At 40.1% G+C, this 12,875-nt stretch overlaps 1 protein-coding gene across 1 annotated transcript in view; it reads right to left on the reverse strand.

The window, feature by feature from the left end:
• Positions 1–11,644, reverse strand: part of CENPE (centromere protein E) — a 65,373-nt gene extending 53,729 nt beyond the window's left edge. Inside the window, exons 1-11 of the mRNA XM_087723909.1 lie at positions 11,495–11,644; positions 10,601–10,733; positions 8,032–8,121; positions 7,836–7,954; positions 5,452–5,574; positions 5,115–5,196; positions 4,189–4,256; positions 3,042–3,110; positions 2,334–2,385; positions 810–897; positions 442–571 (exon numbers count right to left, since the gene is read on the reverse strand). Of these exons, the coding sequence (XP_087580035.1) occupies positions 442–571; positions 810–897; positions 2,334–2,385; positions 3,042–3,110; positions 4,189–4,256; positions 5,115–5,196; positions 5,452–5,574; positions 7,836–7,954; positions 8,032–8,121; positions 10,601–10,733; positions 11,495–11,644 (1,104 nt within the window). The remainder of the gene's footprint in view (positions 1–441; positions 572–809; positions 898–2,333; positions 2,386–3,041; positions 3,111–4,188; positions 4,257–5,114; positions 5,197–5,451; positions 5,575–7,835; positions 7,955–8,031; positions 8,122–10,600; positions 10,734–11,494) is intronic.
• Between the last annotated feature and the right edge of the window lie 1,231 nt (positions 11,645–12,875).

Consider the following 12,875-nt stretch of genomic DNA (forward strand, 5'->3'; position numbering starts at 1 on the left):
TTTTCGGGGAGGGATTATTTTAGTGCATGCGTTCAAAAGCCCGATTGGGCTTATTATCCGGGGAGGTCTTATTTTCAGGGAAACAGGGTAGACTAATTCATAGACCGGCCTGGAAGGCCACAAATTCCTACTCGGTACCACTCTTAGGTCTATGTGTGAATAAATCCTTTACACTGAGCTCTGATACCCCAAATAATACTTTTTAGCTATCTGTCTCTAAGGAGTAGCACTACACTTTGACAAAGTTTCAAAAATGACTTGTACTGAGGCCGATGTTGGAAGATAAACAAAAATGCAACAAATCAACAAAATAAAAGTAGAACACACACACACACACATATGAAGAGTAACTACGGTATATAGTTTTGAAGTGACAACTGCTGTTTGCACTCTTCTGCTTGTGCATATCCATAGCCTTTTAGCAAGAACATTAGAAATTACCTGGAGTGTGCTAAGAGTCTCTTCCAATGATGCTGGTGTAATTGTACATATAATAACAGTCTTGGCATTTCCACCCAAGGAGTTCTGGAGAATTCTTGTTAACTTACTGTCCCTGTAGTTGATAAAGCCGCTGGTGCAAAGAGATGAGAGAAACAACAAAATATTATGGACGAGGCTAAGGGAAAATTGGTTCAACAGCCCACTCATTATCTTTAGACAAAGTGAGAACACTAATCAGTGCAATGATAAAACTATCTATATGAGACATATGAAAAGATGTATGTAAAAAATTGAAGTTGGAAAAAGAGAGATTCAGAATTCATCACCTTTTGATGCTCTAATTGAAAGAAGAATTACTTATTTCTTACCCAGACTGATCATCACAAAGTTTCTTGATAACTTGGCCCAAGATGAAGAGGCTCCGGTTAATATTACACCCTTCTTTAAGTCGAATCCCTAAGCACATACATAAAACACATCATTTCAGTTATTGCTGTATGGATTTACGGCATCATAAATCAGTTCTCATTTTAATGACATAGGAAGATGTACTGAATCAAATACACAGTCTACACAATCCAGCATTAAAAAAAAACCAAAACAAGTAACTGAATGGATCCTTTTGAAATCCCACAAGCTAAGGGTGAATGCGATTCTCCATTCAGATTCTTCTACAACTGGAACTGGGAAGTATGGACCTCAACAATAAAGATGACACAGCCACGACAACCGAAAGTCATTCACAGCCCTATACTCCATGAATTTGTCTAGTTTCCTTTTAAAATTGTTCATTCTGATAACAGGGCATTAATATAGTGTTTCCCCAAAAATAAGACAGGGTTTTATTTTCTTTTGACCCCTGAAATAAGCGCTTGGCCTTATTTTAGGTGAAGTCTTATTATTTTTGAGGTGCAGGAGGCGATGAGCGTGGTCACCTCATGGCTGCTGTTGTGTTGCAATATTTTCAGGGAGGGCTTATTTTAGCACATGCACTCAAAAGTCCGATAGGGTTTATTATTCGGGGAGGTCTTATTTTTGGTGAAACAGGGTAGTTTAGGATATCTAACCTTTAATGATTACAGAAGTAAAAACACAATCTAGCACAGGTTAAAAATAGCTGTATTGTGATTTTATTCTTACATTTCTAGCCAACAATGGCTATTTAACTTTATGCAGATATACCATTACAGTTCCTAATGATCAGTATGAGCCCTTTATTAAGTATTGTTCATTTAGGAGCGGGCAATTATGTGTTATCTCCATATTCCCACATTACTACATTTATAAGTAGTCCTTGATATACGACAATTGAGCCCAAAATTTCTGGTGCTGAGAGACATTTGCTTAAGTGAATTTTGCCCTGCTTTACAACCTTTCTTGTCACAGTCGTTATGCGAATCGCCACAGTTGTTAAATTAGTAACATGGTTGTCAAGTAAATATGGCTTCCCCATTGACTTTTCTTATCAGAAGGTTGCAAAAGGTGATCACATCACCCGAGGACACTCAACCATCATAAACACAAGACAGTTGCCAAATGTCTGAATTTTGATTACATCACCATGGGGATCCTGCAAGTGTCATAAGTAAGAAATGGTCACAAGTCCTTTTTTTTCAGTGCCATTGTAACTTCGAACAGTCACTAAATAAACTATTGTAAGTTGAGGACTACCTGTAATTTAAAACAGGAGTTTCTCTGGAAGAATCTTTTTTACTTTAGAGCAGGGGTGTCCAAACTTGGGAAGTTTAAGACTTGTGGACTTCAACTCCCAGAATTCCCCAGCCAGCTTTGAAAATGGCAGGATATGAATGCAGTCTACTTAAGGCAATAAATTAGGAACAAGTTACTACAGAATTACAGACAGAAAGTTTCACTGAGGAGTAAACACATACCTTCAGCCCCTGTTTGACTGGCTCTTTCACTTCCTGCCAGATCTACAAAATTCTGAAAAATTGAGACGAAATTTGTTAAGCTAAGTTTTATTTGAACAATTTTGCCTTCAGTAAAACTTGCTGAAGAGCACAATTAAACATTAGAACTGATGACTCAAACTCACTGAAATTCAGAAAGCACCAATATATATATAAAAAAAGCAAGTGTTACACACATGCTCCCAAATTCAGCTTATGGTCACTCGCTCACACATTCACAGCGCTGGAAAATAGCCACACTCAAATCACTTTCAAGCGAACACTAAAGCACAAACTGGTGTTTAGAATACTCCATTTAAAATAATAGCAAACCTTTACTGGCTACAATGTATATATTTGCTGTTTCACCCATGTGCACTTAACCACATCCTCAACTAGGCTGGCGGGCACCAAGGGACAGAAGTCCCAAAATCTGGGTCCAAAGATGATAAAGAGTGGGTGGGCTTCAGGACCCTTTATCCCCCTTGCTTTGTTCTAGTAGCTGTTGATGGGACTTAGGGAGGGGTTTTCCATGTACTCCGGCCCAATTTCTTTTGTCTGATTCAGGTGAAATTTATTAGATTATTAGTATAAATCAAAATATAACTGTCACTTCATGTTTATAAAGTTACACCAGTGTACTATCATATCCCACTTATTATAACCCGTGCAATCTTACAAATAACTCACCAAATGGGAAACCATTACAGCTCCTTCATAGCTCGAGCCAGAAGTATACTTTTCTTTACTTTCAATGATCTTTAAAAAAAGGTAATATCATGAACCAGATTTAAAAAATACCTTTATACATTACAAAACAGAGCTAGACAAACATTTAAATAGAATCACACATCACATTAATTTTAGTGCAGCATGTGTACCAGGTTAATTCCCCCTACCTTAAGGGACAGGAGCAGAGGTGGGTTGCTGACGGTTCGGCTGAACTGGTAGTGGAATTCAGGCCTGGGTCGCAGAACTGGCATTGACTCAGGTCTGACACACCCCTGAACTGGTTCTCCAGTGTCTTCTGCCGTCACTGGCATGGTTCTGCGCATGCGCAGGGCAATTTTTAGTCAAATGCGCACGCGCAAGCAAAGCGTGCGCACATGTGCAGCAAACCGGTACTGACCAGTTCAGGAACCCACTCCTGGACAGGAGACAACCTTTCCTAGCCTGACACCAAAGCCGTGTTGTCTAGGAATTCACTCCCACCACAACTGGATGAAGCTATTTGTAATATATTCTTCCCTGAATATTGTTAGATGATAAAGCCCAATTCAAAGTCTGAAGAAGGAGGGTAAGGGAAGATATGATAGAAATAGTATCAGCAGGAATGTGGATTGATTCTTCAGAGTGATAGGACCAGAACCAATGGATGAAAGCTTTACACAGAGAGAATCAAACTCAAAATAACTTTCTGATCTTGAGAGCTATCAATCAATTGAACAAGCTTGTTTCCTAGAATTAAGGTTGTTCTGTCAGTGTAGTTTTCAAGCAAAACTGAACAGCCATTTGTTTGGGAACAGGATTTATGGTTTGGCCAAATAAAAACAAAGAACATGCCCTCAAAATCACCAAGGGAGCATTATATTTATCACCATAAATTCCCAAATCTTGAGGTCAGGATTTTCTTCAACAGACCTGTGGCCTCATTTGTCCTACAGGAGTCACTAAGAACTGAAGTGCCTCAATTGATATGATTCTCTATATGGTGGAAGATATGTGCCATTCAATCTTTTGTATAATGTGCTTATTTAGTAGCTGCATGGCAGATGCTGGCGTACACTGTGGCACGAAGTAAATGAAGGTAGGAATCCAAAAATTAGCAATCACTTACCATTCTAAAAATTGTATGAGAGCGGCTGCTTCTTTCATTCATTTTTGTCTCACCGTAGTGCCTGTTTTCTTTTTAGAAGAAACATTAGATACAGATTATTCTTATATTGGATTTTCTCTTCTGACTTATTCTCGTTTCCCATAAAATAGACTTCAGCAGATGGTGCCTATAAACACACTTGGTTCCCTTTTCCCACTGAATGCCTTCATAGCCTCCAACGCTCCTTCCAACTCTTGTTATTTTGCGCCTCTTTTCTGGGAACTCTTACAGCAGCCCTTTCTCCCCCACCCCCCAAATAACAGAAGATCACCCCCACTCCAGCTGTGAACAGGGGTAGCAGCACAGCAAGCTCTTCATCTTTTATTTTCAAGGAAAGGGCTAACACGTACTGTACCACAAATGTTTAATTCAGCATAGTGGTTTCATTGCTATGTGCTTGCACATGTTTGCATGTGTGCCTGAGGCACGGAGAAAGAAAGTTATATAGGAGCCCTGATGGTGCAGTAGTTAGAATGCAGTATTGCAGGCAAACTCTGACCACACTCTGGAGTTCGATCCTGACGGGCTCAAGATTAATTCCATCTTTCCAAGGTTGGTAAAATGAGGATGCAGATTGTTGGGGGCAATATGCTAACTCTGTAAACTGCCGAGAGAGTGCTCTAAACCACTATGGAGCAATAAATAAATGTAATGCTATAACTGCATATGTGAGCATACGTGAGCATGTTGCCTACATGGACAAGAAAGACAAGTTGTATGAATGGGGAAGTATTCATCTGTAGGGAGGAGACAATAAAGAAAAGTGTATTGAAGATAGTATGTATTCATTTGCAGACATGGAGGCTTGACTTTTAACGGATTTAGAACTCTGAGATTTGCATATAATGCTTGATGCGTTTAAAACATTAATGAATAGCAAATCTTACTTTCTCCTTTCTTCAGCCAGCTTATAACCTCTTCTGGAGAAACCACAACTTCTTCATTCAGATCTTCAACATAGATATTCCTCTAGAAGAGAAACATTCAATTATTATTATACCAATCAACATTCATTATCAGTTGTGAGTATTGTGCCTTGTACTTGATATAGAGTTGGGGTCAATGTTTGACTTTGACTTAACCATGAACAAAACCTTCAAAAAACCCTGGTCAGCCCAGGAACAACCAAGAATAATTGAGACTAGTGAAGGAATGGCTGCCATGGGGAGGCTTGCTGGAGAGGCAGCACTAGAGGTGTGGATTTCTCCAGCCTCATATACTTACATTGATGTCTTCGCGAACAACCAGTGACTTCTTTTTCCTATTGTTGCTGCATAGCAAGTCTTGTATAGTTTCATTATGAATTTCCATGTAGGATATACGGAGCAGGAATTCCCTATCTGGAATCTAAAAATTATGAGATATTACATTCATCAATACTTTTCAAGATACCTTGTTCCACAGATACATTTGTATTGTCAATGCCATTAATCATAAATCTTTCCTATGTGCATTCCCAGACATGTTTTATTTGTTAAATTACAACTCTAATTACATCAAGTCATCTGTCAGTGAGGATGACAGTCCAACAGCAGAGGACTCATGGCTAAAGAAAGATAAATTTATACATTGATAACAGGGTCTTCTTCATAAGTGGTCAAAAAGGCTTTTAACTCAACTTGTGACAGTCCCAAGAATGTGCTCCCCTAGATAGTGAACTTAAACTCTACACTTTCTATGCGACTAAAAATCCTGGTGAAAGAAGCTTTTAGCTGTTATTTTGAATTTTAAAAGCATACAGATAGTCCTGTATTTCTGGACTGTATAACTGGATTTCTTTTGAAGCTTGGCTCAAGGCTCATGATTTAATTAGGGTATCCACCGGAACCCTGACACCTTGATTTGACCTTTCAAAATTACCTTAACAAAATGACTTATGACTATTCTCACACTTATAACCATCACAGCATCCCCAGGGTCATCATTATCCCGCTCTTGGCAATTGGCAGTTTAAAATGGGGTCAGATGATCACTATCTGTGACTTTCCCAGCAAGCAAAGTCAACGAGGGAAGCCATATTTGCTTACCAACTGCAGCAAAAAATGGTCACAAAATCATAGGCAGCTCACTTAACTGCCTTGCTTAGCAATGGAAGTTCCAGTCCCAATTATGGTTATAAGTCAAGGACAACTTGTATTGTGGGCACTCATGCAAAATTATTTTCCAGGTACGGCTAATTACATCTGAAAGCAAGCCAATGATTTTACTCCAAATTTCTTTATCTAGCCTTCCAATATGTTCACTATATATAAGCCTTGGTGGCATAGTGTAAAGTGCAGTACTGTAGGCTACTTCTACTGACTGCCGGCTGTCAACAGTTCAAATATCACCAGGCTCAAGATTGACTCAGTCTTTCATCCTTCGGTAAAAGAGGTCAGTAAAATGAGGACCCAGATTGTTGGGGGCAATGTGCTGACTCTGTAAATCGCTTAGAGGGGGCTGTAAAGCACTGTGAAGTGGTATGTACCATATTTTTCGAGGGAGGGCCTTCTCTGTAGCTGCACTGGCCTTGTGGAACAAGCTACCTGCAGAGATCCGGACCCTCACCATTCTCCCGGCCTTCCGTAAAGCGACCAAGACCTGGCTGTTCCGGCAGGCCTGGGGCTGTTGACTAATTTCCAGCCCCATTTGATGGAATGGATGTTGTATTGATTTTAATTCTGTAATTTTAAATGTTTTAAATGCTTTTTACTTGTTGTGAGCCGCCCAGAGTCCCTAGGGAGTGGGCGGCATACAAATTCTATTAAAGTTTAAAGTTTATAAGACACACCTTTTCCCCCCCAAAAGAGGGTGAAAATCTGGGTGCATCTTATATATTGAATACCGCATTTTTGGCCTACCAAAACCCTGCTCCCTTTGCAAAAGTGGATGTGCAGAGGGCCGTTTTTGCCCCCTGGAGCACTCTACAAGCCTTCCAAAGCCTTTGCATGCCCCCCGTTTTGTGAAAAGTGGGCTGCCCCCAGCCTCCCAAAGCTCTGCATGCCCCCCCCCCCGTTTTCCAAAAAAACAAAGCCTGCAGAGTGCGAAACTTTTTTAAAAAAATTACCTCTTCAAAATCATGGTGCGTCTTATACTCCGCTGCATCTTATACTCCGACAAATACGGTAAGTCTGCTATTGCTATTATGCTCACTTTTTGTGAGCAGATGAGCACACATCCCAATAAATGTTCTGAGCATATTGTAGTTTGCTTTTGGTCCTGGCAGCCCCCTTGATATACTGCAGCCTCTCTTCTCTTCCCCAGTAATCCTTTATGCACACTGCGGATTGGGTCAGATAGCCAGACCTTTACACAGAAGCCTCCCAGATTACGCCTTTAAAAGATAGTGTTAAATCGAAAGAACATTCACATCTTCTACAATGGGCTCTGGAAAGCTGCTTTGAACTCAGCATATTTTTGCATGGAGATGGAAAACCAGAGGGAGTGGGGTCTCTCTGATAACCCTCCATTCGTTTTCTTGTAGTCTTTGGAATGGGAATCATGACATACAGCCTGAAAAATGCTGGCGCAAGAAGCTAAGAGCTCAGCTGCAGTTTCAATACCAGTCATCTCCATTTCTGCAAAAGCCTTGGGTAGCTGAAATATAAACACTCAGTAGAATCACTTACTCTGCAGATCGTATTGAAGACATCGTTAATTGCCATGGCTAAGATACCTGGACCATCTTTGGTACCCAATATTGTGTACGTTTTGCCTGAAGCGGTCTGACCATAAGCAAAAATAGTCCCTAGAAATAAGCAGGATGATTAGTTCAAATTAATAGCCACCTGCACAAATATGCCCAAGGATTATTATTTAAAGTACCATTATATCCTTGAACGGCCGACTTGATAATAGGAGCAGCCACACCTTGGTAGACTTCCTTTGTGCTGTTGTTAGAGTGGAACACACGATCTTCAAAAAAAAAAAAAAGCAATTAAATTAATTTGTAGACACTGTGCCCAGTTCCCTAAAGAATCATCAGGCTAATACAGGCATTCTTCTATTTACAACCTTTCATTTAGTGACTATTTGAAGTTACAATGACACTGGAAAAAAATGACATGACCATTTTTCACACTTACGACCGTTGCAGCATACCCCCCAGTCACAAGATCAAAAGTATGGACACTTGACAACTGACTCATATTTATGACAGTGTTATGGCCTCCCAGTGGCCAACGGAGCTGGCAGCAGATTCAGACAGTGAGGAGGTTGGGGAGGAACATGGGCCAGTCCTGGAGTCTGGGGAAGGCTCTGAAGAGGGCTCTGTATGGAGGCGGAGAGGGGGCCAGAGCCATATGCCAGTTATCAGCTGCCTTCAGAGTCAGATATCAGTAAGGCAGATGAACAGCTGGAGTCTGCTCCCAGTGTGCGCATGCGCAGTGTTGCCAGATGAAGGGAACACCTAAAGGACAGAGGTCGATTTGGGAGTAAGCTCACAGGTGGACGATGAATGGCCCTCCCAGAGGAAATAAAAGAGGAGCAAAAGGGGAGTGGAGTTTGCAGGAGACAATTAGTTCGTTTAATTGGTTTGTGACTCTCTGAGACTCCTTGCCAAGTCCTTGCAGATATCGGCCTGTCAGCTCTCCAAGCCAGATAAGGACTGTGACTATAAATCCTCCCTTGACACTTTGCTGGATGTGAACGAGCAGAATTTACAGGAAATTAATAAAAGGGATTTTTCTCAGGACAAGGAGTTTGCTTCATGCTCTTAGGAAGCCTACATCAGAACAGAGAGTTGCGGTGTCCTGAGGTCATGTGATCCCTTTTTGTGATCTTCTAACAAAGTCAATGGGAAGCCAGATTCACCTGTGTTACTAACTTAACAACTGCAACTATTTACTCAACTGTTTTAAGGAACATCATAAAATAGAGCAAAACTCACTTAATTGTCTTCCTTAAAAACAAATTTTGGGCTCAACTATGGTAAGTCAAGGACCATCAGTACTTTGTAAGCTGAAGCAGCTTTTGCACATTCAACCTTCCTAAACCAATTGCTTGAGGATGTAGTATGCCAATATTGAGCAACAATTGTGAATGACCTGTATGATAGGTATTAGCTATAGCAAATATAGTTTATTTGATTTATGCTAAATACGAGTATTATCCATACAGTGTCATGTTTAATTATTATACATTCAATTTTTTATTCTGAATATAACCTAGGAAATGCACTGTATTCATCTTTCTGGGGACAAAGGAAAATGTAAGAAAATTCACCAGAGACAGAACAACAAATATGATCTGAAAATTTCCAGAAAAGGAACTACTGAAAAATGAAAGCAGTTTCAGAGCAGAAAATCCAAACGAGATAAAAACGTAAAGAACAAACAGGAAAATCTCATTTGTAAGTTTAAAAATTTGCTGAAAAGAGAACAGAACAATGAGTATTGCAAGTTATGATGTTAACTGGCAAAACTCAAGGGACTAGGTTGCCCAGCAAGGAGAAAAGTAATATATGTATCACCAAAATCAGGGGTCACCAAACGTGGCAACTTTAAGACCTGTGAACTTCAACTCCCAAAGTTCTCTGGCTGGAGAATTCTGGGAATTGAAGTTCACAAACTTCTTAAAGTTTCCAAGTTTGAAGACCTCTGACCAAAATGATGGTCTCTATAAAAATCTACCATTTTCCAAGAAGGGCTGTTCTGATGTTTAAGCATCAAGAAGGAAAATAACTCATCTTTTTTATTAATTAGCTTTTTGTCTCGCCATCAGTAGGCAAACCTACTGATCCTATCTTATCTACCATTCTTTTCTCCACAATGACAACACTGTGAGATGGATTGGGCTAAGAAAGGCCAGTGGCACCCAAACAACCTTTGTGCCAAAATCAAATCTAGGATTCATAGTCTCCTGGTTTTTAGGGCTAATAGATCCCCCCCCAAAACCAGTTACTTCTTGGAGGTAAAAATGAAAGTTAATTATTGAATGTAGCATGAACAATAGCAGCAGAAGATATAGCAGTGCATGCAACACAACTTAACAAATCGAAGTATTATTATTCATCCATACATTTACAAGAGTCATTGTTCTGAGCACAGAAAGAAGAGTGGCATCTTCCCATCATATATGCCACCTTTAGCCACCAGAGAAACAGATTGGGTTACAGATTACTGAAACAATGAATCATATTCAATGCTTCTCCTACAAAAAAATAATAATAATCAGTTTGCAACACAGGGGTGGGTTGCCCTTGCTAAACTTTTTGAAGCCCACCCCTGGCTACACACATAGAAAATGCACAAAGATGAAGAGGGTGAGTTCCTACATTTAATATGGCTTTTTTTAATTAATCAAGACATTCCATTTGTAAATTCTCCTCTTACTTTACATATACTCATGCTGAAATCCACACAAATACTCATTTCAGGAGTTATCAAGGGCTTACCAAAGACAAATGACCTGGTTCCATCTGTTTGTGATACTGTGCAGTCTTCACTTTTCCATGAAACTTGGCCTTTTTCATCCAGGTCTTCCTTTTCCCTAAAAAAATGATTCCAGGTTTTCAAGTCAGTTGATGACTTCAGGAATAAAGAGAAACGTTTCCCCTAAAACTTGATATGCCCCTTAATGAGCTTTAAAAGTTGGTGGATCTCACCCAGGTACAAAGTTTGTAATTTCTGACATCAACGCTTCTGGAAAATACACACTACACTCTTTAGTTGGGATGTAAATTAACATGAGGAAATGTGCACAGTTTTACCCAATTATAAATGGGAATAATTAGGAGTCTTCTGGTGCACTTTAGATTGATTAGGGGCCATTCAAGACTGTGCTGATTCTTAATAACTAGATAATATTTTCTCCATAATGGGTGCATTTCAAACAGAGAAGCATTTTCAGGAAAACTAGATGGAACAGATAGGTCAGACCTGAATTCAAATCATCCAGATCATAGTTAATATTAATACTGACCTCTGGAAGGGAGATGCTGCCCCCCCCCACCATTTTATCCCCTCCCTGTATATATTTGATAAAGTCCGTTCCTTCCTCCTCTGCCTCTCCGTTTAACTTACTTTCATAAGTTCCATATTAAAAGGGAAAATCGGAAAGAAGAATCCTACAAATGCTACACTGAATTGGAGGAAAACCGGGGCTACAAAACTGACGATCAAAGACCCCGAAATAGCAAATATAAAAAGGCAACCAGCGGCAACCCATATAAGTATAATCTTTATTGTCATTGTACTTAAATACAACGAAATTGGTTATCTAAACACATCTAAACATAGTAACAAAAATAAAACCACCTGGCAATAAGTGGCCGCACTCGCACACAAACGGTAACGCCGCCTTCTTCCATCATCTCGCCTGGCTTCTTAGGACGTATCTTTTTAAATTGTGCTTCAGTATTTGAATTTTGTCCTCGGGCTCTTCCGATTGGTCGGTTGGCGAGGCAAGACTCATTTCCTCCCAAGGCGGACTGAACCATTATTCCATAGAGGGTCCGTGTCGCAAAGGGCGAATGCATCCAAGCTCTTGAGGGGTGGTAAGGAAGAAAAGGGATGTAATTCATCCTTATTAGATGAGAAATCCATGATTCACGGATTCCGGTCGCTTTTATTCCTGTGAGTAAAAGTGTGAAAAATGAGTGATGATATATGCATTTCTATTTCGCATTATTTGCCTTTTTTTAAAAAATAAAAAAAAGCGGCGGTAGGGATAGAGTTAAAAAGGCGGGCCTTAGAAGGACGAAGAAACGGGAAGGCGGGTGCTGATTGGTCGAAGGAGTACTTGGGTTTAAACCCTGCAAAACGGGAGCCCTTTTGATGGTTTTCAGCGCGGGAGCCGCTTTTGTCGCGTTGACCAGAAAGCAACAAGGAAGTGCCAGGAAATCCCTGGGACTCCAGCTCGTTATCTTTCAGTCTTAATGATGCTCCAGTTTGCGGGATGGTTCAGATAGCGTCTCCACTCCTTTTGTCAGCTGCCAATTTACAAACAATGGCTTTGTTAATTAATAGAATAGAATAGAGCATAGAAAATAGAATAGAATATCAGTTGGAAGGGACCTTGGAGGTCTTATAGTCCAACCCCCTGCCTAGACAGGAAATCCTATACCGTTTCAGAAAAATAGTTATCCAACATCTTAAAAATTTCCAGTGTTGCAGCATTCACAACTTCTGGAGGCAAATTTTCCACTGATTACTTGTTCTAACTGCCAGGAAATTTCTCCTTAGTTCTAAGTTGCTTCTCTCCTTGATTAGTTTCCACCCATTGCTTCTTCGTCTAATCTCAGGTGCCTTGGAGAATAGTTTGACTCCCTCTTCTTTGTGACAAGCCCTGAGATATTGGAACACTGCTATCGTGTTTCCCCTAGTCCTTCTTTCTATTGTTCTTCTTTAATGGCTCATTGACAAAGGGGAATAGGCAGGAAGCTGCAGGGAACTATTCTGTTTTTTAAAACATGTTTCTTCCTTTTCACATCCAGAGAAATATTCTGCCTTTTCAATATTTCCTAGGATATTTCATTTTTCTGGGAGACGGCTGGGTGATAACTTCCTACATTATTAAACACGACATACCCAGTTCCTGCAACCATTCTTCATATATTTTAGCCTCCAGTCCCCTAACCATCTTTGTTGCTCTTCTTTGCACTCTTTCTAGTCTCTCCACATCTTTTCTACATCATGGCAACCAAAACTGGATGCAGTATTCCCAAGTGT

The sequence above is a fragment of the Thamnophis sirtalis genome, unplaced genomic scaffold (assembly GCF_051295495.1).
Source record: "Thamnophis sirtalis isolate CommonGarterSnake01/CBP01778 unplaced genomic scaffold, rThaSir2_p1.2 scaffold_10, whole genome shotgun sequence".
NCBI lineage: Eukaryota > Metazoa > Chordata > Lepidosauria > Squamata > Natricidae > Thamnophis > Thamnophis sirtalis.